The sequence below is a fragment of the Canis lupus genome, chromosome 26 (genome assembly GCF_003254725.2).
Source record: "Canis lupus dingo isolate Sandy chromosome 26, ASM325472v2, whole genome shotgun sequence".
Taxonomy (NCBI): domain Eukaryota; kingdom Metazoa; phylum Chordata; class Mammalia; order Carnivora; family Canidae; genus Canis; species Canis lupus.
The window spans coordinates 29,456,909-29,479,714 of record NC_064268.1 but is presented as its reverse complement, the minus strand read 5'-3'; the positions used below and the strand labels follow the sequence as shown (position 1 = coordinate 29,479,714).

Sequence of the window (22,806 nt, the reverse complement as noted above, 5' to 3'; positions counted from 1 at the left end):
TGGTAGCATGTGGTGCATCTCCTTGCAGACACCCTGTAAATCAGGGGTCCTCCAGTTCCATCCCAGGCACCATGCCATGATCTCGGGAGGCCCCCACCTCCACTTCATCCTTCATCTTTTTTTTTTTTTTTTTTTTTTTAGCAAGCAGGAGAACGATCCCAGCAGTGGTGCCTAGCAGCTGAGAGAGGAGCGGAATTTGGGGCAACTCTCCCTGCTGAGTGCAGAATTCCCATCAGAGGTTGTTCACTGTCAGGCAAAACCTGAATGAAATCCTGGGCTCACTGTTGAACAATTCTGCTTGTTGCACCTCAAGCCCTAGAGAAGTCAATTCACGTGTAGTAAATGTTAATACACTCTTGGTGAATAAAGCTTATTTTAGTAAGAGTTTATTTTAGCAGAGAAGATATGTTAAAAAATCTTTTAATAAATCCAATTTTATCTCCATAACAATGTATATTATGGTATATGATCATTCTGAGGTGTGCCAAGAAGGTAAAAATCAGCATCCAGCCCTGATTTTTTGAAGTCTTAGCAAACTAGGTCTATAAAGACAGTTCATTAACCTGGTAAACAAGCAGTCATGGCCAACAGCGGCATCTCACCTAAGAGTGAAATAGTAGATCTGTCTCCCTTCAAGTCCAGAGAAAGACCCACATGCTGTGCCAGTGAGGAATGAAACAACTGTGAGGAATGACAAATGGACTTAAACTGTTTATTTTCTTACACAACAAGAACTCAGAAGGTTGAATGTTGGTGGCTGAAACAGTTGCTCAAGAATTTCATCTAAGGCCTAGGATCCTTCTATTTTTCCACTCCACATGTGACTTTTGTTCTCAATTGTCTCATGGTGCAAGATGGCTATTATACCTCTAGGCATTGCATCCAAGTTCCAAGTAGGAAGAAGGGGACAGGGAAGGAATACAAAACAAAGACTTCCCCAAAACTCTGGCAGATTTCCACTAGAGCCTTATTGTTCAGAATTGGGCCATGTGGTCACCCCAGCTGTAACAGAGTCTTTAGAGGCCAAAGTGTTTTGGGGTGACATAATGGCCTCCCACTTCAAATAGAGTCTGCCACTGATGACCACTGCCACCAACACTGAGTGCTGCTTTAGAAGTGCTAGCCAATGTAGGTTTTTAAAAGAAACAAAATAAAAGGCTTTCTGTATGAAAAGGAGTGGCAAGCTTTTTATTTCCAAGTTATATGAGTTTACCTAGAAAGCCCAATAAAATGTTAGAGACCTAAAATAATTCAATGAAGTTGCTAGATATAAAATAAATATACAAAAAGATATATACAATAAACAGTTGTCCTATATAAAACAGAAAGACTTGACTTAGAAACCCCACAAAATTAGAATAAAGTTAATAAACATACGTACTGAACATATATGTAAGAACATCTATGAAGAAAACTATACAGCTTTTCTGATGGTTAGAGACAGATTTGAATGACTGGTACTTGGATGAGAAGATTGAATATTGTATAGAACTATAGGAATTCTTCACACACTAGTCAGTTCTAGTCAAACCCCAATGAGATATGCAGGTGCAAAAAGAGGTTAAACTCTGAGAAGAATAATCTTGGGTTATCTGGAATAATTAGATTTTTAAAAAACCTTTTAAAAAACCCAGAGGGCAGCCCCGGTGGCGCAGTGGTTTAGCGCCGCCTGCAGCCTGGGGTGTGATCCTGGAGACCCAGGATTGAGTCCCGCATCGGGCTTCCTGTATGGAGCCTGCTTCTCCCTCTGCCTGTGTCTCTGTCTCTCTCTCTCGCTCTGTGTCTCTAGGAACAAATAAACAAAATCTTAAAAAAAAAAAAAAAACACAGAAAGTACTGTCTGGTCCTACTACATATAAAGTGAATTATGAAGCTACAAACAGAAAAGAGGTCTAAGAACAGTGAGGAATGCCATTCTAGACTGATGCAGGGACCTTGGAAGTTACATCCCAAACAGATGGATATAAGAGTTCAATGCAAAATATGTAACCAAAAAAGGATTTATTTATTTTTTTTATTTTTTTAAAGAGTTATTTATTTATTCATGATAGACATAGAGAGGCAGAGACGCAGGCAGAGGGAGAAGCAGGCTCCATGCTGGGAGCCCGACGTGGGACTCAATCCCGGGACTCCAGGATCATGCCCTGGGCCAAAGGCAGGCGCCAAACCACTGAGCCACCCAGGGATCCCCCAAAAAAGGATTTAAAGAAGGGGCTAAGGGCCAAGAAAAAATATAAATAAACAAACCAAAAAGACCAAGTTACACAGAATTTGAACATCTCTGTTCATTAAAAATGTGGTAACAAAGGTAAAAATCTATGTGCCAAGGCACTGTGTGTATAAAGAACAAAGAATGGAATAGACAATTCATATGAAGAGAAGAAAAAGGTCAAAAAACACAAACCAATAATACTATTGATGTATGAAAATGGTAAATATAAAAAGTGGAGATGATGCCAAGTGTATGCAAGTGTGCAGGGAAAGGGGTGCTCTTGGAGCTCATGTGGGAGAATGAAGAATGTCGTGCTGGGTTTGACCTAGAAACAGCTATGTAGTGTCTGTGAACTCTGCCTGTGAATTCTACTTCTCAGAATTTATTCTGAGGAAATGATCGAAGGGCAGAATGGGTTTCTGTTCGAGAATTACAATAAAGGAACAGATCAATCATGACACTGGTAAAACACAGCCATCAATAATGTTTTTGAAAAATATTTTGTAATGTGGAAAACGCTCATCATAAAACATTTCCCATTTATGGGAAAAGACAGAAAAGTATGAATCTAGTTTTGCTTAAAATCAAAGGCATAATATATGTGCACAGAAAAAAGACCTCGACATAAGTGCACCTCTGGCAGTGGCCTATGAACTGATACTGAAGGGTCCTTGCATTCTTATGATTTTTTAAATTTTTTCCAGATTCCTTCAGTATATACATATTGTTTGTATAATCATGAAAAAAAGTTTGTATGTAAATTAAAGAAAAATATCAAATCTCCAATGATAAGAGGGAAGAGGGTATATTCAAATCATTTTCAGGACAAAAGACCAAGAATCAAAAGTTGTTCAATATTCATCCTCATTAGTTACTGAAGGTGCAAAGTAAAGTGATAATAAGGTGCCACTCAGCTGAGTACATAGAAGCACCACAGGGTTGACAGCAGGCACGGTGTCCAGAGCCCCACAGAGATGTTTTAAGTTCTTTTGAAATAAGACGAAAATTGAGTATGAAAATAATGACCTAAGCCCAGATTGTATTTGTCCTTTTACAAAAGCAGCTGTAAAACAGGACTTTTCCTATTTGGCACAGAAGGCCCCACGACTGCCATGATGTGGCCCTGGGGACCGTGTAATGGGAGGCTGGCTTGCACACACTCTGGAGGAATGCAGTGGAGTTGCAGATGCCCAGGTGCATCGCTGTGTTGTTACTGTGCCCTGAACGAAGGCTGTCTGGACAGGCAGCTTCGAGCAGGGAGTCCCCCGTCTCGGGGAGGTGCCGTGCAGGGGACGTTCCCAGCTGACCACTATTGCTGACTGATTGCTTCATATGAAATGGTATTACTTTGCACGCCACCAAAACCATACGAAAATGATTCCTGAAGCTGTTCATTTCCTTTATCTCAAAATTTTCACTTTTTGGAATCTAAGAAAATGCTAAAGAAGTATAATGCCAAAATATGCTCTATGAAGAATGGTTTATAATGGTGAAGTGATCTATAATAAAAACATGGAAATAACTTCAATATCCAACAAAAGAACATCCAATAGAATACTCTGCTTCCATTGGGAAGTATAACTCCAGACAGTTCAGTTACTTGGGAAAAAAATTCTGCTATGCAGCTAGGTGGGGGGTGGGGGAGGTTAAAAAGATATATACACTATGTTTGCGGTAATGTAAAAATCCACTTTGAAACCAGCAGAAGGTAATGTATCAAAGTGCGAAATGCAGTTTACTAGGAATTATGGGGGCCTTTTTCCTTAATTTCACATTTCCCGAAATGTGGTGATTTTGCTGCCATAATTTAAAAAGTATACTAAAAATCATTTCATAAACTATAGCTCTCTGTATAAATGTAAAGTATCGTCACTGAGAAAGCAGCTTAGACTTGCTTAGGACCAAGTGGAAGGAACATTAATTCCAGGTGAACACTACCCACCTCTGCAGGGAGCACAGGGGCAGGTCCCATGGACGAGCTCCTCCCGCAGGGCTGAGCCAGTGTGCTGAGCTCACTGGAGCAGAGGGAGGCCCTGCAGGATGAAGGCGCGCTTCCTAGACACGTCTATCCCAACACCACACCTGGATGGATGCCGAGCAGGTGGCCAGGCTCGATGCTGGCGTGTCAGGACCCGGCTACGCCGATGCCAGGCCACACTTCTGAGACGGAGGTGCTGTCACTACTGGATGACTTTGCGGTAGTGCTGCTTCAGTGGGGTGAGTCCAGGAAATCTGCCTTTCCCTAAACCCCCACCATTCAAGATCCTTCTCCCCTCCTGGAATATACTAGTGTTCACTTAGAAGTAAACTGTTCATGATTCTTGTTTGTTTTTATTATCATTATCATTCTAAACTTAACAGCATACAAAGGAAATTCCTGATCGAAACCATGCCAGGAGCCCGCTGTCCAAGGACACAACGATCGACGTACCTTCTTTCTGATCTGTAGGAAAGATCTATTCCCCATGTCAGTGACCTGCAAACCCGTTAAAGAAAACAGGATGACAGGACAACCTCAAAAGGCCTTGACTCTTCTCGCCTAATGCATAGTGCTTCCCGGGACAGTGATGACCTCTGAGAGAGCTATCCCTGCGCATGGGGTGTGGGCACAGGGCCGGTCTCTAATCCGGAGGCATGGGCGGGCTGTATGTATCTGAGCTGCCAGGCTTTCTATGGAAGGAACGAGGCTGATGGTGAGCACGCAGCGCTAATTTCCAGGCTTGCTGCCCAGGGGGGAAGTCCTGCCGGAGGAGGGCTGCACCACACACAGGAGCTTTGCCACGTCCAGGGGATCGATGGGGTCCACGCCACTCACGCCCGCGCCCCCTGCACCCAGCAGGCCGCCAGGCATGTAGTAGGTGCTTAGTAAGTGCTTATTGAACTGGATGGCAAAGGGCTTCTCCTCGCTGTGTCTTCTCTGGTGTTCAGTGAGGTGAGTGCTCCAGCCAAACATTTCCCCGCACTCGTTACATCTGAATGACTTCTCCCCAGAGTGGATCTTCTGATGTTTGATGAGACAGTGATTCTGGCTAAAGGCTTTGCCGCATTCACCACATTTGTAGGGCTTCTCCCCGGTGTGGATGCGCTGGTGCACGATGAGGGACGAGTGGCAGCTGAAGGCCTTCCAGCAGCGGCTGCAGTCAAAGGGCTTCTCGCCCGTGTGGATGCGCTGGTGCACGATGAGGTAGGAGTGGGAGCTGAAGGCTTTCCCACACTCGTTGCACTTGAAGGGCTTCTCGCCGCTGTGGATGCGCTGGTGCACGACGAGGTAGGAGTGGCAGCTGAAGGCCTTGCCGCACTCGGAGCACTTGAAGGGCTTCTCGCCCGTGTGGATGCGCTGATGCAGGGTGAGGCGTGAGCGGCTGCTGAAGGCCTTCCCGCACTCGCCGCACTTGAACGGCTTGTCCCCGTTGTGGATCTTCTCGTGCACGGTCAGGGACGAGTGGCAGGTGAAGGCCTTGCCGCACGCGCCACACTGGTAGGGCTTCTCGCCAGTGTGGATGCGCTGGTGGCGCGTCAGGTGCGTCCTCTGGTTGAAGGCCTTGCCGCACGCGCCGCACTGGTAGGGCTTCTCGCCCGTGTGCACGCGCAGGTGCATGTTGAGCAGCGAGCTGCAGCTGAAGGCCTTCTCGCAGGCGCTGCACTTGTAGGGCCGCTCGCCTGTGTGGATGCGGTGGTGCACGTTCAGGGACGAGTGGCAGCTGAAGGCCTTCCCGCATTCGCCGCAGAAGAAGGGCTTCTCCCCGGTGTGGATGCGCTGGTGCTCCAGGAGATTGGTGCTCCAGGTGAAGGCCTTGCCGCACTCGTGGCACTTGTAGGCCTTCTCCCGGGCGTGCCACCGCCGGTGCAGGGTCAGAGCCGAGCTCTGCCCGAAGGCTTTCCCACACTCGGCACACGCGAAGAGGCCTTCCCCGGCGGCCACGCACCGCCGCCCGCTTGTCGGAGGGTGTTCGCTGCGGTCGCTGTTCCTGGCCAGGCCTCTCCCCTGGCCTCTCCGTGGCTTAAGGACCACCTCACCAGGCCGGAAACTCTCTGTAGGCCCGTCAGGAGGGTCTCCTTCTGCAGGAATGTTCTGGGGGGTGAAGGGGGTGCACCCAGGGGGTAAATCCTTCTCAGATGCCTTGTGGCCCTGCCAGCGCCCCTCTGGGCAAACACCCCCACAGCTGCCCGGTGCTGGCCTCTGGAGCACAGCTTCATCCCTGGGCACAGCAGCCCATGGGCCCTCGCGGGCCCTCCCATCACCCAGAGGGGGGCTGTGGATGCTGGACCTCACCAGTGGCTTGGTGATCGGCTCCTGGCATGGCTCTTCCTTGTAAACACCCTGCTGTTGACACCACTTGTCCTCCACCCCAGGCCCGGGCTCCCCTCCTATAAGGAAGAGGAAATGCAATCTTCCATAAGCAGGTGGAGGTGTGCAGAACCCAAACTGAGGTCTGACAGGGGGAGGGGGGTGGGGGAGGTTCAGACAAGCACAGAAAGGAGAGGGCAGGCCAACAGCCAGAGCGCTAGAAGGCCTGAGGGGCAGAGCCCAGGGGCAGGCATCCCTGGTGAGACAGGCTACGAGCCCACCAGGCGGAGGTGGGGGAGACGGAACTCCAGACAGAGCCAGGGGGTGAGGGACGGAGCAGGGTCATGGGGTCTGCCAGTTGGACATGATTCACTTATTGAAACATCGACTGAAAGACCGCTGTGTGGGAACCGGGTGGGGGCCAGGTGTGAACACAGGGTAAGCACAAGCCCAGAAATGAGAATTACATGCAAATTCTCTGTGGTGCCAGAAGGGAAGAGTGCCCCCATACCGCCTCTCTGGTTTTTGCTTTAGAAGGCTTACAACTTACAACTGTAAATGTATGCTCTGGCCCTGAGACATATACACATCTTTTTATTTTTTAAAGATTTATTTATTTGAGACAGAGAGAGAGAGAGAGAGAGAGAGAGAGAGAGAAAGCACAAGCAGAAGGAGTGGGAGAAGCAGACTCCTCAAGGAGCAGAGAGCCTGACATGGGGCTGGATCTTAGGACCCTGGGATCATGACCTGAGCCAAAGGCGGAGGCTTAACCGACTTAGCTGCCCAGGCCCCTGTACATATCTTTAAAAGCTAAATCCATCTCTTATCAGCTTTGCATCTCAGGAGGACCATCTACCTGGGAGCCACCTCTGCAAACTATGATCCCCATCTCTCCGCACCCCCAGGCTGACGCTGCTCTCTTCTCGGTGAAGGAGGCCCTGGACCCCAGTTCCACACATACTCCACACCCCCTTGCATCCAACAGGTGCCACTAGTGACATGTTCCCAGAGGTGCGGACATGACTGCTGTCTCCTGGCAGTTGAAGGCAGATGTCTTTGCCTGGTTTGCTCACCCCTATATTCCCAGCACAGGTCCCCATGCATAGTCGCTGCTCAATGTGGGCATTGAAGGAAGGAAGGGAAGCGGGACCACGTGGGGGTGGGGGTCGGGGAGTGGTCCTGGGAGGCAGGAGTCTGCATATCCTTCCACTGTGTGCCCCACTCACCTGAACAAGCCCCTCCAGGAACTTCTCCGGGCATCCACCACGGCTCCTCGCCTCGTTCCAGGTGGGAGATCACATCTGGCTTGCAGACAGGGGGCCCTGCTTGCAGGGGGAAGTGGTGTGTGTGGTTCTGTGTGCTGTGGCTTCTCGGGGCAGGGCTGTCCGGGCCAGCACTGAGAGGTGTGTGCCATACCCGGGGATGCGGGTCTTACATGTAGAACCCAAACTAAAGGGCGCACGCTGAGGACCCCATGGGGTCTTTCTCCCTTGGAAAGCTCCAGGGCAGGCTGGGCTCCCAGGCCCCTGTCCACCCCCTCCCTTTCTTCTGGTCCCACCTCAGGACCAGCCCCACCTCCAGGCAAGGATGCTGGTAGTAGTTACCATGCACTGCCCAGCCCCAACCGGAGCACAGCGGCCACATCTCCTACGTCCTGCAGGGACTGGCACCGAAGGGAGGCTTGGTAATAGCTATACTACGGCAGAATGCCCAGACTACACACCAAGCTTCCGGGAGCTGTCTTACCCAGGGCAAGAAGGTTCTGGTAGTTCTCCAGCATCACGTCACGGTACAAGGCCCTCTGAGGGGAGTCTAGCTGGCCCCACTCCTCCTGGGTAAAGTCCACAGCCACATCCTTGAAAGTCACCGATTCCTGGAATGACATGCACATTCTCATTCGCCCAGGATGGGAGTGATTCAGACTGTGTTCATGGTTCCAAGGGAGCCACATGTCGACTGAGGACCTCAGGAATGAAGGGTTAGCCTCAGGTGACCTTCTCCCGTGTATGGAAGTTGTGCTATGGGTGCCATCTGTCATACACACCACGCCTGGGCTGGGCATCACCATGCAGACCCTGGCCTTCTGGACTGGGATGGCCAAGCTAACTGGCCAGCCTGGATCCAGGTGCCTCCATGGGCTGGAGTCTCCTTGAGTTTTGGGTAAGATGCTATGCTTCCAGCATTAAGAATGTCAAATTTAAGAACTTGAAAGAAGAGTACAAAGAACCCAGAAACACCATCGTGAAAGGATCCTACTCTGGACAGGAAGCCATTATTACACCCTAAGGAAGGAAACTCTGTACTTATCAGCAAGTTCTGTCAGCAGTCGACCAAGGGAGCCACTCTGTGTTCTTTCTGCTCGCTTCCCACACCATCCCTTCCCACAGGACCCCTGCTCCCACCCTCCCCAACGCTGGTCACTGACACTTGCACACACTCCTCCTCTAGAACCCCTCTAGGCTCTTCTGCTGATCTGGGCTGCTCACCCACTCTGGAGCCTCCAGGCTGCCACCCCCAATGTTCCCTTCGCTCTTTACCCTCCAATCCCACTGTGGATCCCCCTTGCCAGCAAATAACCTCTCAAAGCCCATCTGAGTGCTGACCTAAGGTGGCAAGGGTGGTTGTCTCTTCAAAGATCTGGGCGCCATGGAACCCTGGTGTAAATGGTAGACAGGGCATTACATTAGATATAAGAACAAAGAAAAAGCCAAGTGGAGGAGGCCTGGCTCCCACTTTGTATTTGCTGGGAGTGACTGGCATGTGGCCAAGCTCCCAGAGGTCACCGGATTTCTCTGGAAATCTTGGATTTGCATCAGCATCCATGGTCAGGCACGGGGGTGTGGAATTTCAAACCCTGAGAGGCCTTGTGCCTACCAGGAGGTTGGGAAGAGTGGGGACATCCTTTGGGGTCACAAGAGCTTTGACCTTCAGCTCTAAAAGTGGCTTATACCTTTCTTTTCTTTCCTTTTTTTCTAAGATTTTATTTATTTATTTGACAGAGAACCAGAGAGTACAAGTGACGGAAATGGCAGAGGCAGAGGGAGAAGCAGGATACCCGCTGAGCAGGGAGCTGGATGTGGGGCTTGATCCCAGGACTCTGGGATCATGACCTGAGCCAAAGGCAGATGCTTAACAACTGAGCCACCCAGGGGTCCCGGCTTATACTTTTAGATTGTTCTCAAAGCTGCTGCAGAGTGAACTCTGTCCCCCTGAAATTCCTATGTGGAAGCCCTCCTTTCCAACGTGATTGTATTTGGAGACAGGTCTATAGGAGGTAACTGAGGTTATGTTGGGTCATAAAAGTGGGCCCAGATCTGACAAGCCTCCCAAGAAGGGGACAGAAGAGCTCTCTCTTTCCATCATGCATTCTGAGGAAAGGAGGCCTGAGGGCACTGTGAGAGCCAGACAAAAAGACGCAGAAACTGGACCCTGCTGACACCCTGATCTCAGACTTCTCACCTCTGGAACTGTTAGAAAATCAATTTCTGTTGTTCAAGCTGCCAAGTCAGTGGTATTCTGTTATGGCAGTCGGAGCTCAGCCAACATAAAACAGTAGGAAAGATAAAGCCCATCTTTATACCATACACAAAACGCAACTCCAGGTGCAAGGATCTACATGTGGAGGCTTCTGGGAGACAACTCTGTAAGTTCCTGGATGGCATGACAGCAAACTCAGAAGCCAGGAGGAGAAGATTTACATTTGCTCCATGAATGTTTACATTTTCTACACGTAGCACTGATAAATTGCTAAGAAGAAAGAAAAAAAAAATGGGCATAGGGTAGAAGCAGACAATTCACAGAAGACTGGCAAATGATTAAGAAGCACAGGAGGAGGGATCCCTGGATGGCTCAGTGGTTTGGTGCCTGCCTTCGGCCCAGGGCGTGGTCCTAGAATCCTGGGATCGAATTCCACATTGGACTCCCTGCATGGAGCCTGCTTCTCCCTCTGCCTGTGTCTCTGCCCCCCCTCTCTCTCTCTGTGTCTCTCATGAATGAATGGATGAAATCTTTAAAAAAAAAAAAAAAAAAAAAGCAGCAGCAGTACATGAGGAGACAGTCACACTAGACATCCAGAAATGAGAAATAAAGCAGAAAGATACCATTTCACATGCAGCAGAGAGGCAAAATATGTAAAGCCTGGAAATACCAAGTGTGGGCTGGTCTATGAGGAAATGAGATGGTCTTACATCGCTGGACAGGTGTAAGGGGGACATCCATTCTGGAAAGCAAAACCTATTCTACTATCTCTAGTAAAGTTGAGAGTGTATGTTCCCTGTGCCTCAAAAGTCCACTATGAGATTCCTATCCAGTCTAGAGAGGCTGAGTAAACACCAGAAACGTCCTGAATGCCCATCAGTAGGGATGACATACACCAGGATACTGTGCAGCATTGAAAACGAATGCGGTGGAGTAATGTGGGGAGCTTTTAAGAGCACGGCAGTGAGTACAAGAGCAGGCCGAGGGCAACCAGGCCTGGTGTGATGTGACACAGTCCCGTGTGCAGTTTACAAATACTCATATGTACATCTAGCTCCATTCTCTGGTGCGTAAGGGCACAGGCTCCAAGCTCAGTAGCCTGGGTGGGCCCCCTACTCCCACCCTTACTAGCTATGTGAGTTGTGCAGGGGAGGGGGGCTCTGTTCTCTTGTTGCCAATAGCACTGGTGTCATTGCATCACAGTGAGGATTAATGAGTTAGTATGTAGGAAGCCCTCATCCAAGGGCCTGGCAGATGGCAGGTGTCCAATGATGTTTGCTGTTAGTCACCGTCCTCTGAAATTGTCACACACTGAGGGGGGCAGGAGAGGAGGGAGACGAGGATGGGGAGGGAGGGGGGGGAGGATGCAAAAAACATCTTGCATTTACCTGTAAGGTTTTGGGTTGTTTATTTTTTTAAGATTTTATTTATTGAGAGAGAGAGAGAGAATGTGAGAGAGCATGAGTGAGTGGTGGGGAAGGGCAGAGGAAGAGGGAGAAGCAGGCTCCCCACTGAGCAGGGAGCCCAATGCAGGGCTTGATCCCAAGACCCTGATCTCAAGGACCCGAACCAAAGGCAGATGCTGTGCCACTGGGGCTGCCCAAATGTGAATGGTCTTAACACTCTGACTGAAAATAAGAGATTGTCAAGTTGAATTTAAAAATTAAGACCCAACCATACGTTAGCTATAGAAACCCATTTTAAAAATAAAGACAAAGGTAAACTAAAAGTGGAAGAATGGGAAAAGATATACTCTGCAAATACTAATCAAAAGAAAGCTGCAGTGGCTATATTAATATTAGACAAAGCAGATTTTGGAGCAAAGGAGATCATCAGAGACCAAGAGAGATGTTATATAATCATCATTACATGATTACATAATGGTCATTATCACAACAGCAATTCCTTAAGAACTCACAACAATCTTAACTATAAATGTATCTACTAATAGAGTTTCAAAACACATAAGGCAAAAACTTGATAGGACTGAAAAGAAAAACAGACAAATCCACGATTATACTTGGTAATTTTAACAGTAATCTCTCTCAATAATTGCTAGAACTCAAAAACAGAAAATATGTAAGGATACAGAACAATTGATTAACACATCATTCTACTGGACTTAATTGACATTCACAGAATACTATAGTTGACAAAAGCAGAAGACATATTCTTTTCAAGTGCATACAGAACATTTACCAAGATAAACCACATTCTGGGCAATAAAATAAATCTTAGTAAATCTGAAAAAATTCAAATTATATAAAGTTCCTTCTTCAACTACAACAGAATTAAATTAGAAATCTCTAATAGATATCTGGAGGGACACCTGGGTTGGTGGCTCAGCGGTTGAGCATCTGCCTTCGGCTCAGGGCATGATCCCGGGATCTGGGATCCAGTCTCGTATTAGGCTCCCTGTGAGGAGCCTGCTTCTCCCTCTGCCTATGTCTCTGCCTCTGTCTCTCTGAGTCATGAATAAATAAATAAATCTTTAAAAAAAAAGGAAGAAAGATATCTGGAAAAAATCCTCCAAATATTTGGAAATTAAAAACATTCCTAAATAACACATGGTTGAAGAAGAAATCACAACAGAAACTGGATCTATTTTGAACTGAAAAAATGAAAATACAACATAAAATCGGGGATGTAGCTAAGGCAGTGTTTAGAGGGAAATGTATAGCATTGGATGCTATATGAGAAAAGAAGAAAGGTGCCAAATCAATATCTGTTTCAACTTTAAGAAACCAAAATAAGTAAAGGAAGGAAATAATAAGAACCTTAAATAAATGGAACAGGACAGAAAAGCAATAGAGAAAAATCAATGAAACCAAAGATGGCTCTTGGAAATGATAAGATCGATAATTAAATAAACATTTACTATCTGACTCAACAATTCCACTTAGATATATATTCGAGAGAAATTAAAACACAAGTCTAGGGGATCCCTGAGTGGCTCAGCAGTTTAGCACCTGCCTTCGGCAGAGGGCATGATCCTAGAGTCCCGGGATCAAGTCTCACATCGGGCTCCCTGCATGAAGCCTGCTTCTTCCTCTGCCTGTGTCTCTGCCCCCTCTCTCTCTGCGTGTCTCTCATAAATAAATAATCTTAAAAAATAAAAAATAAAATAAAACACATGTCTATACTTGTATTCAAACATTTAGAGCAAGTTTACTTGTAATAGCCCAAACCTGGAAACAACCTAATATCTCTCAGCTGATGGATGGATGAACAAATTATAAATGCCCATATGATGGTGTTTGGGGCTGAGTTGTGACCCCTCCAAATTCATAGGTTGAAGCCTTTGCCCCAGTACCTCAGAAAAGCATGCTTGGAGATAGGATCCTTAAAGAGATAATGAAGGAAAAATTAGATCATTTTGATGAGCCATCATCCAACAGGAGTGATGTCCTTATAAAAAAAGAAAACTTTGAATCAAATACGTACAGAGAAAGACCATGTGAAGACACTGAGAAAAGGTATCTTCACAACGCAAGAAGAGAGGCCTCAGAAGAAACCAACCCTGCTGACATCTTGATCTTGAACTTCCTGAATTGAGACAATAAACTTTTGCTGTTTAAGCCATCTGTAGCACTGTTATGGCAGCCCTTGTAAACTAATACAAATGGTATATTACTCAGCAACAATAAAGAACAAATTACTGATTCACATAAAGAACTCAAAAGCACTATGCTAACTGAAATTAGAAACCAAAGACTATGTGGGGCACCTGGCTGGTTCAGTTAGTAAAGCAAGCGACTCTTAATCAAGGTGAGGTTTAAGCCCTGCATTAAGTGTAGATTACTTAAAAATAAAATCTTTTAAAAAAAGAAACTAAAGACTATATATACTATATATTTCCATATGAAATTCTTAAGAAGGCAAAATTGTGGTTGCCAAGGGGTGGGGGTGGGGAGAGGACTGCTGCAAAGGGGCATGAAGGGAACTTTTTGGGTGATGGAAACATTTTAGGTTATGATTGTGGTGCTGGTTACACAACTGGTTACACAAACTCATCAAATCCTCTATTTAAAATTGGAGAACTTTACTGTATATAAATTATACCTCAGTAAATGTGATCCAAAAAAGCCACTGGATTTCAGGAAGACAAGGTGGGGGTGATGACACATGCTGAGAACATGCCCATAGCTGAGGCATGCAGGAATAACACATAATGATCATGGCATTAGCAGGGGAAATGAAAAACATGGGCAGAAACAAAGCTCCAGAGATATCAGAATGTGGTGCTGGAGAAAGGGGGCTGTCAGAGGCCACATGTCTTCCGTGTGGGGGTGTCGACAGGTAAGGGCAGGGTAGGACCTGAGCCTTGCACAGGCTGTCTGGTGGCTATTTACACTGAGAGAAGTCCATGTCCCATGCATCTTCATTCTGTAAGATAGGAAACAAACCCCAGGGGATCAAATGCCAATGTGTGGTAATGAAACTAGTGGGGAAGTCAGACCAGATCGTGCAGGATGTCTCAGGAGAGCAAAACACTTGACTGTGAGTCTGAGTGGGGCTGCCAGGCAAGAAGAGTACTGAGAAGAGGAGGACCAGTTACTCAAGGCTCTAAGAAGTTGATATTTTAGGAATAACACCTATGCACAAGAAGGGTACTACCCTGAGGTAATCACTCACAAGCGCACACATGCACTTCTTGCTGAACCATCTGTGGGTAAGTTGCAGACATCACAACATCTCACCCTATGGGCTTCACCTTGTACGTTCTAAGTATATTCTCCTACCCAATCACAGTGGTATCATCACACCCAAGAAATGTAATGTTGATGCTATGTGATCTAAGATAAATCCATTTTCAAATTTCCTCAATTGTCCCAAACTGCCTTTGATTGAGGGTTTTTTCAATTTTTTTGGATCTATGACCTGTCAAAGATCACGTACTACATTTGACTATCAATAGTCTCTTGAGCGTGTTCTAGAATGACAGAGCATTCTAACACATGACAGTAGCTAGGCACATCTCAGGATGTGTTTTAGAGTTATTTCTATTTTTCTGTAATCAGATTCCTTTCAAGTGGGAGGCTAACACAATCACAAAATCCTGAAAGAATCAAAGGACCCTCAACGCTCCAGACTTTTTCACTACTGTACTCTCTTATCAACTGTACTCTTTCAAATACTGTGAGGGATGAGAGTGGTTTAGGTGGTTGAGTAAGATAAATAAGTCTGTGAAAGGGGGGATTTGGGGCCCACTTTAGCTGCACAAGTGGCCCCATGCCAATTCCTTGCTGAGCTCCCAGATCCTCTAAAACTCCAGGTTTTTCCTTGACAGCCTCATTCCAGGGGCCCCTCCCAGAGGAAAAGGCACACAGGGATGCAACCCCCTCCCAACACTCTTACCCTGGAGCTACCATGCAGCCTTCTTTCAGCTGTTTTGCACTCCCCTGCCTGATTCCATCCCAGAAAACTCCCCCAGGTGAGGACCATGCCCTAAGTCTGCATGTGGAGGTGACTGAAGTGATCTCATATGAGCTGTCATCTACTTGCTCGGGATCCACTAAAATCAGTCCTCAGAGCTCCTGGTATGGTGCTGGGCAAACAGGTCCTGGGCAAATGACTCACCAAATGAGCTGAATCAGGGGAGAAGAGACACTTCAAGGGCACACCTGGACTCTCTCCAGCCAGAGCTGTTCCCCTGCCCAGAGCGTCCCCAGGAAGGGAGAACGGCCCCCCAGACTGGGAGTGGGGGAGGGGGACCCTTTGGGTGAAGATTCCAGGCAGGGGAAAAGTGCGAACCCTCTTCATTAAGAACGAGATGTTCAGAAGGAAGAAAAGACAACCACTCACCTCGGACCTGGCTTCCAGGAGACCCTGATCCAATTTATCCTCTGGATTCTTTTTGAGGGTAAGGGCAGGCTCCTGAGAGGACCGAGCTGGGGAGGAGAAATGAGTCAAAGGGGCTGCTCTGCCCATAGCCCCCGGTGCAGGGCTGAGCTGAAGCCCACTCCACCCCTAGCACCGGGCAGGCTCGGAGAGGACTCAGGAACCGCCCCCGCGGGTGGGGTGGGGAGCGAGCCCCAATATCGGCACAATCTGGAGGAAGAACACTGCCCTTGTTTGTCTTCCTCTTCAGCATGCTTGAGAACTGGAAACGAACGGGTGTGCACGGTGAGAGGCAGGAGGCCCGACTCTGCCAAGTGCTTCTGGGACACTAGCCCGACCTGAGTGTCCGCCTCCTCGAGCCAGGTCCACAGACCCAGTGACTAGACGAGCCAACTGTACCTGTCTCCCGGGGCTTCGGGGCAGGGGTCTCCATGGCGCCCTCGGCAGCGTTCCCCCGGCCGTGCGCGGCTCTGCAGCCTCCCGGGCCCCAGGCCAGGCCCAGGGGCGCGGGTCCTGCTGCTGGGGCTCAGGGGCAGCCTGCAGGGGGGCCCCGGGGCGAGGCCCCCGCACTCCCGGCTGCACGGTCACGGTCACGCCCGCGGAGCCCCCTGCGCCGCTCCCCGCCCCCAAGGTCGGGGTCAGGCAGGCTCCGCAAGCGCCCCACACCCCAGCCTGCGCTCACGCCCCATCACCCGCGCCCCGCGCAGCCCGGCACACTCCTCCCGGGACACTGCGGGCCGGGAGCACCGCCGGGCTCGGGCTCAGCCGTCCGGAGCCAGCTGGCGCAGAGCGCGGCCGGCAGACAGGCCCCGCGGTGGACGGACAGACCGGCCGACGGTGGCACAGATGCGCGACCAAGCGGACCGGCCTCCCACAAAAGCCGACCGACTGCCACAAAGGAGCAACCCGGCGACCGCCGCCGGAAAGTGCGCCTGCGCGCATCGGACGCGAACTACAACTTCCGGTAGCCTTTGCGTTTCGCTGGCGCGGACTCCATTTCCCAGAGGGCGTTGGGGTCCCAGAGCCGCCCTTGCGCCAAGCAAACGAGCTTATGGCACAGCCTTCTGGGAAATGTAGTTCCCGGCACAGCGGCCAAACACTCTGGCCCCGCCCCAATCTCCCTTGCCCCTATTGCTGCCGAAGGCGCTTGTGTTTCGGTGAGTGTGTGTTTATGTGGGTCAGCGTTTGCTGTATATGTTCCTCGGTGTGTCACCAGTGTGTCTGTGTGTACCCACAGTGCTTATCAGTGTGTGCATTTTTGTGAATCTATGCCCCAGTGTACATATTTATGTCACTGTGGGTCTCATAGTTCTGGTTGTGTGACTGTATGTAAATCAGTGCAGTTCCAGAGATTCTATATTGAGTGCTCTGTCCACTCGTATCTCTACCTACCAGTCCTGAAAAGTAACAAGACAGTAGCTACAATGATGTGTCCAGACTAAAATAAGGATGTGGATGGGAGGGTACAGTTACTGCTTTATAATTCTTGAGCTGTGAAAAGCATTTAATTGACAATAGGTAGTGTAAGACTCTCACGTATTTAAGGAGATGTCCTAAGTTACTTTCTGACTTCTTAGGGTCATCCATGTAAAATCCTGAGGGCTGATTAGCAGGGCCATATGAAGTTACAGCAAAATATGGGTACATATACCATTTTAAAAGTAAAAAGCTGGGCAGCCCTGGTGGCGCAGCGGTTTGGCGCCGCCTGCAGCCTGGGGTGTGATCCTGGAGACCCTGGATCGGGTCCCACATTGGGCTCCCTGCGTGGAGTCGGCTTCTCCCTCTGCCTGTGTCTCTGCCTCTCTCTCTGTGTGTGTCTCTATGAATAAATAAATTTAAAAAAAAAGTAAAAAGCCCACAGTGTGTACAAATGTCAACTTACTGTGTTATATGCCTGAAACTAATATAAAGTACATCAATTATACCTCAAAAAAAAATTAAAAGCACTTAAAATAATAGGAATATTTTAAAGACCAAAACACATTAAACATTAATAATGTCTTATTACATTAATGTTTGGTGTTATAACCTAAATTCTTTTTCCAAGTACCTGTACAGGTAGCTTGTATCCCACTAGTCCTCTTGCCAAGAATAGTTATAAACTTGCATAGAGGAATGGATCTCAAGCAGATAATGGGCTGATGATACAGAGGCCAGAGTTTGAGGACTTCTGGAAAGATTCTAAATTGAGAGCAAAAATCCAGGAACTTGGAGATAGTCAAATAAGGGTAAGCCTAAAAATCTGCATAAAAATTCCCCTTGAATTCTGGGGATCCCTGGGTGGCTCAGTGGTTGGGCACCTGCCTTTGGCCCAGGGCATGGTCCTGGTCCTGGTCCTGAATTCCACATCGGGCTCCCTGCATGGAGCCTGCTTTTCCCTCTGCCTGTGTCTCTGCCTCTTTCTCTCTCTCTGTGTCTCTCATGAATAAATAAATAAATAAATAAATAAATAAATAAATAAATAAATAAAATATTTTTTAAATTCCCCTTAAATTCTTGAGTGACTACTACACTGCATATGACTTCAAGGATGTTTTCCTCTAAGCATCACTTGGAAGGCTAAAAAGCTGAGTGGAGATCTCAACAGTTTGGTATTTAACTCTCACCAATGGATTTATTAAATACCTGGAGCTTTCCATTGGAATCCCAGAAGATGCAGGTCTTAGTGGTAAAGATATAGCCCAATGTTAAGGGCTGTGTTCTAGGACTAAGGGCAAAACTAAAACAGACCTTCCTTAAAAACAAAACAAAAAAAAAGCCTAAAACCAAGATCTCAGAGGATCATTGTGAACAATTTAACTGCCTGCCTGAATGAAACTCAACACTCTTTAAAGGAAGATAACAGAATCCAAAATCCTTTCACAGGATCATCCACAATGGCAACTATAAATTAAAATATTACTAGACATGCAAAAAACCAGAAGAGAATGACCCATAGTTGAGAAAAAAAAAGTTTATGTGAAGAAACCCACAGAAGACTCATATGAAGGAATTAGCTAAGAGTTTGACAAAACTATCAAAATTATGTGAAATAATTTACAAGAAAAGACAGGTCAAACAAGTAAGTGGATGAGGAAGCTCATCCGAGGAATGGATCTTTAAAAAGAACCAATTGAAAAATTCATTGATGAAAATGGGCCAGTAGAAATTATCCTAACTGAAATAGAGTAAGAAAATGAAGTGGGGATTAAAAAAATAAAAAAACACAGAACAAATCATCTGAGATTTGTGGGACAATGTGATCATGGTCCAACACAATACCTCTTCAACTTTTTGGTCTTAGGAGCCCTTTACACTCTTAAAATTACTGGGAATCTAAAGGGTTTTTGCTTATGTGAATTATATCTATCTCTACGGCATTTGAAAATAAAGTTGAGGAATGTTAGAAAAATTTATTTATTCAACAAAATAAGCCAAATAAATGTTGTATTAGTTTCCCAGAGCTGCAAAATACCAAAAAAAATTTTTTTAAACATTTCATTTATTTATTCATGAGAGACATAGAAAGAGAGAGAGGCACAGACACAGGTAGAGGGAGAAGCAGGCTCCATGCAAGGAGCCCGACATGGGACTCAATCTTGGATCTTCAGGATCATGCCCTGGGCTGAAGGCGGCACTAAACCACTGAGCCACCAGGGCTGCCCAAACTAAGTGGTTTAAACAACAGAAGTGTATTGCCTTGTTGTTCTGGAGACTAGAAATCTGAGATCCAGGTGTCAACAGGGCTGGTCCTTCTGAGGATTATGAGGAAGAATCTGTTCTATGATTCTCCCATAGCTTCTGGTGGTTTGCTTCAATCTTTCTTATTTCTTGGCTTATAGAAGCATCACTCCAATTCCTGCCTTCATCTTCACATGGCATTCTTCCTGTGTGTGTGTGTGTGTCTGCCTCCAAATTTCCCCTTCCTATAAAAACGCTAGTAATATTGGATTAGGGCCTACTCTAAAGACCTCATTATATTTTAATTTATTTATTTATTTTATTCTTATTTATGTATTTGAGAGAAGAAGAGGGAGAGAAAGAGAATCTACAATGTCTCCCCATTGAACAGGGAGCCCAACATGGGGCTTGAGCCCATGATCCTAAGATCATGACTGAACTAAAACCAAGAGTTGGATGCTTAACCAACTGAGCCACCCAGGAGCCCCTAAAGGCCTCATTTGAATTCGAATGCCTCTGCAAAGACTTTATCTCTAAGTAAGGTCACATTCTCACATACCAGGCATTAGGACCTCAACATATGAATTTTGGGCGTGTACACAATCTATAACACATTTTAACATATTCCATTTGTAAAATGGAATAAAAATCCTGTATTTTGGCTGTTGGTGGTTGCTGGTGGTGTGGTGCTTCTTAAGACTGCTTTCTGAGGAGCCACTCAGCAGCCAACATGTCTAACAGAAACAATAATAAACTGCCCAGAAACCTGCCACAGTTACAGAATCTGATCAAAGCAGGATCTGCCAGCCTACATCGAGGAGTTTCTACAGCAGTATAATCACTCCAAATCCAATGTGGAGATTTTCAAATTACAACCAAATAAACCTAGCAAAGAATTGGCAGAGCTAGTGAGGTTTATGGCATAGATTGGTCACTGCTATCCAGAACACTTAAGTAACTTTCCTCAAGAGCTGAAAGATCTCTCCTACAATCACAGTCTTGGATCCAGATCTTTGAATAACATTTTGCAAAGCTTTGATCTTGCTGAGAAATAAGAATCTCGTCAATCCATCAGGTTTGCTAGAACTCTTCTTTGAACTTCTGCATTGCCATGATAATCTTCTGCGAAACACTTTATTTTTTAAAAAGATTTTATTTCTTTATTCATGACAGACACAGAGAGAAAGAGAGAGGCAGAGACACAGGCAGAGGGAGAACTAGGCTCCATGCAGGCAGCGTGATGTGGGACTGGATCTCGGGTCTCCAGGATCACACCCCGGGCCGAAGGTGGTGCTAAACCGCTGTGGTGCTAAACCGCTGGGCCACTTGGGCTGCCCCTGTGAAAGACTTTATTTTTTATTTTTTTTAAAGATTTATTTATGAGAGAGAGAGAGAGAGAGAGAGGCAGAGACACAGGAGGAGGGAGAAGCAGGCTCCATGCCAGGAACCCGAAGCGGGACTCGATCCCAGGACTCCAGGACCGCACCCTGGGCCAAAGGCAGGTGCTAAACCATTGAGCCACCCAGGGATCCCTGTGAAAGACTTTATACACACATATTGTCACTGATATCAAGAATATAAATACAAAACAGAAGAACAATAAAGTGAATATTGTGTTGCAGAATTTCATGTATACCATGTTAAGAGAGCAATGCAACTGCAGCCAAGATATCTTTGGATGTGATGACTGAACTCTACAGAAGAAACATCTGGAATGATGCCAAAACTGTCAATGTGATCACAACTGCATGTTTCCCTAAGGTCACCAAGATATTAGTTGCTGCTTTGACATTTTTCCTTGGGAAAGATGAAGAGGAGAAACAGGACAGTGACTCAGAATCCGAGGATGAAGGACCAACAGCAAGAGACCTGCTAGTGCAAATGCCACGGGGAATAAAAGCTCCAAACACAAGAAAAAGTTGGAAAAGGCTATGAAAGTGCTCAAGAAAAAAAAAAAAAAAAAGAAACCAGAGGTGTTTAACTTTTCAGCTATTCATTTGATTCATGATCCCCAAGATTTTGCAGAAAAATTCTAAAACAGCTAGAGAGCTGTACAGAGAAGTTTGAGGTGAAAATAATGCTCATGAACCTCATCTCCAGATTGGTGGGAATTCAGGAGCTTTTTCTCTTCAACTTCTATCCCTTTGTGCAAAGGTTTCTGCAGCCCCACCAAAGAGAAGTAACGAAGATCCTTCTGTTTGCTGCCCAAGCGTTTCATCACTTAGTACTCCCAGAGATCATTCAGTCAATGCTCATGACTGTGGCCAACAATTTTATCACTGGCAAGAACTCTGGGGAGGTCATGACAGTAGGAATCAATGCTATAAAAGAGATAACAGCTTGATGTCCTCTAGCCATGACTGAAGAACTTCTCCAAGATCTGGCTCAGTATAAAACACACAGAGATAAGAATGTGATGATGTCTGCTAGAACTTTGATTCAGCTCTTCCAAACAGTGAATCCTAAGATGTTGCAGAAGAATTTCCGGGGTAAGCCTACAGAGGCCTCCATAGAAGCAAGAGTGCAAGAATATGGAGAATTAGATGCTAAAGATTACATTCCAGGAGCAGAAGTTCTAGAAGTTGGAAAAGAAGAGAATTCTGAAAATGTTGAGGATGGGTGGGAAAGCACCAGTCTCAGTGAGGAGGCAGATGCTGATGGTGAGTGGGTTGATGTGCATCACTCTTCTGATGAAGAGCAGCAAGAAATATTCAAGAAGCTCAACAGGATGCCCATGGGGGAGCGGAAAGCCAAAGCTGCAGCCATTAGCACAAGCTGAGTTCTAACTCAGGAAGTCTTCCAGAAAGTCCGCATAGCCCAAATGAGGAAAAAACTCAACACTAACTCAGGGAAAGCCCAAAAGAGGAAATATATTGAAATAGATAGTGATGAGGAGCCCAGGGGTGAGTTACTTTCTCGTCGGGACCTTGAACGCATTCATAAAAAGCCAAAATCTGACAAGGAGACAAGACTAGCCACAGCAGTGGCTGGGAAGACAGACCGAAAATAATTCATGAGGAAGAAAACCAAAATGAACCCATTTTCCAGTTCCACAAATAAAGAGAAGAAAAAACAGAAGAACTTTATGATGATGCGATATAACCATAACGTCTGGTCAAAAAACAAGCATTCCTTCCGTGAAAAGCAGCTGGCACTACGAGATGCACTTTTGAAAAAGAGAAAAAGAATAGGGATCCCTGGGTGGCGCAGGGATCCCTGGGTGGCGCAGCGGTTTGGCGCCTGCCTTTGGCCCAGGGCACGATCCTGGAGACCGGGGATCGAATCCCACATCGGGCTCTGGGTGCATGGAGCCTGCTTCTCCCTCTGC

General features: G+C 46.6%; 1 protein-coding gene and 1 pseudogene across 7 annotated transcripts; one reads left to right on the top strand and one right to left on the bottom strand.

The window, feature by feature from the left end:
- Positions 1-698: 698 nt before the first annotated feature.
- On the bottom strand, positions 699-16,753 carry ZNF74 (zinc finger protein 74). 7 transcript variants are annotated; one of them, XM_049101893.1, is made up of 7 exons: positions 16,218-16,271; positions 15,783-15,868; positions 14,040-14,363; positions 8,247-8,373; positions 7,727-7,825; positions 6,486-6,580; positions 699-6,284 (listed from the first exon to the last, which is right to left on the bottom strand). In XM_049101893.1, exons 3-7 carry the CDS (start codon positions 14,181-14,183, stop codon positions 4,920-4,922), a joined length of 1,830 nt encoding a protein of 609 aa, XP_048957850.1. In that variant the 5' UTR covers positions 14,184-14,363; positions 15,783-15,868; positions 16,218-16,271; the 3' UTR covers positions 699-4,919. The 7 variants fall into 7 exon arrangements, with proteins under 7 accessions (XP_048957850.1, XP_048957851.1, XP_025330678.1 ...); XM_049101894.1 differs by having other exon boundaries at positions 7,727-7,822; XM_025474893.3 differs by lacking the exon at positions 14,040-14,363 and having other exon boundaries at positions 16,218-16,753.
- A 3,455-nt stretch (positions 16,754-20,208) lies between these two features.
- On the top strand, positions 20,209-22,662 carry LOC112676349 (protein SDA1 homolog; annotated as a pseudogene).
- The last annotated feature ends 144 nt before the right edge of the window (positions 22,663-22,806 follow it).

Coding starts and splice junctions, on each gene's coding strand:
- ZNF74 (XM_049101893.1), bottom strand. CDS start 14,183: ATGTTTTTCATTTCCCCTGCTAATGCCATGATCATTATGTGTTATTCC. Junction 8,374..14,039: donor TTTGGATCACATTTACTGAG/GTATAATTTATA, acceptor ATGTCATTCCAG/GAATCGGTGACTTTCAAGGA. Junction 6,581..7,726: donor TCCTGGAGGGGCTTGTTCAG/GTGAGTGGGGCA, acceptor TCTTCCTTATAG/GAGGGGAGCCCGGGCCTGGG.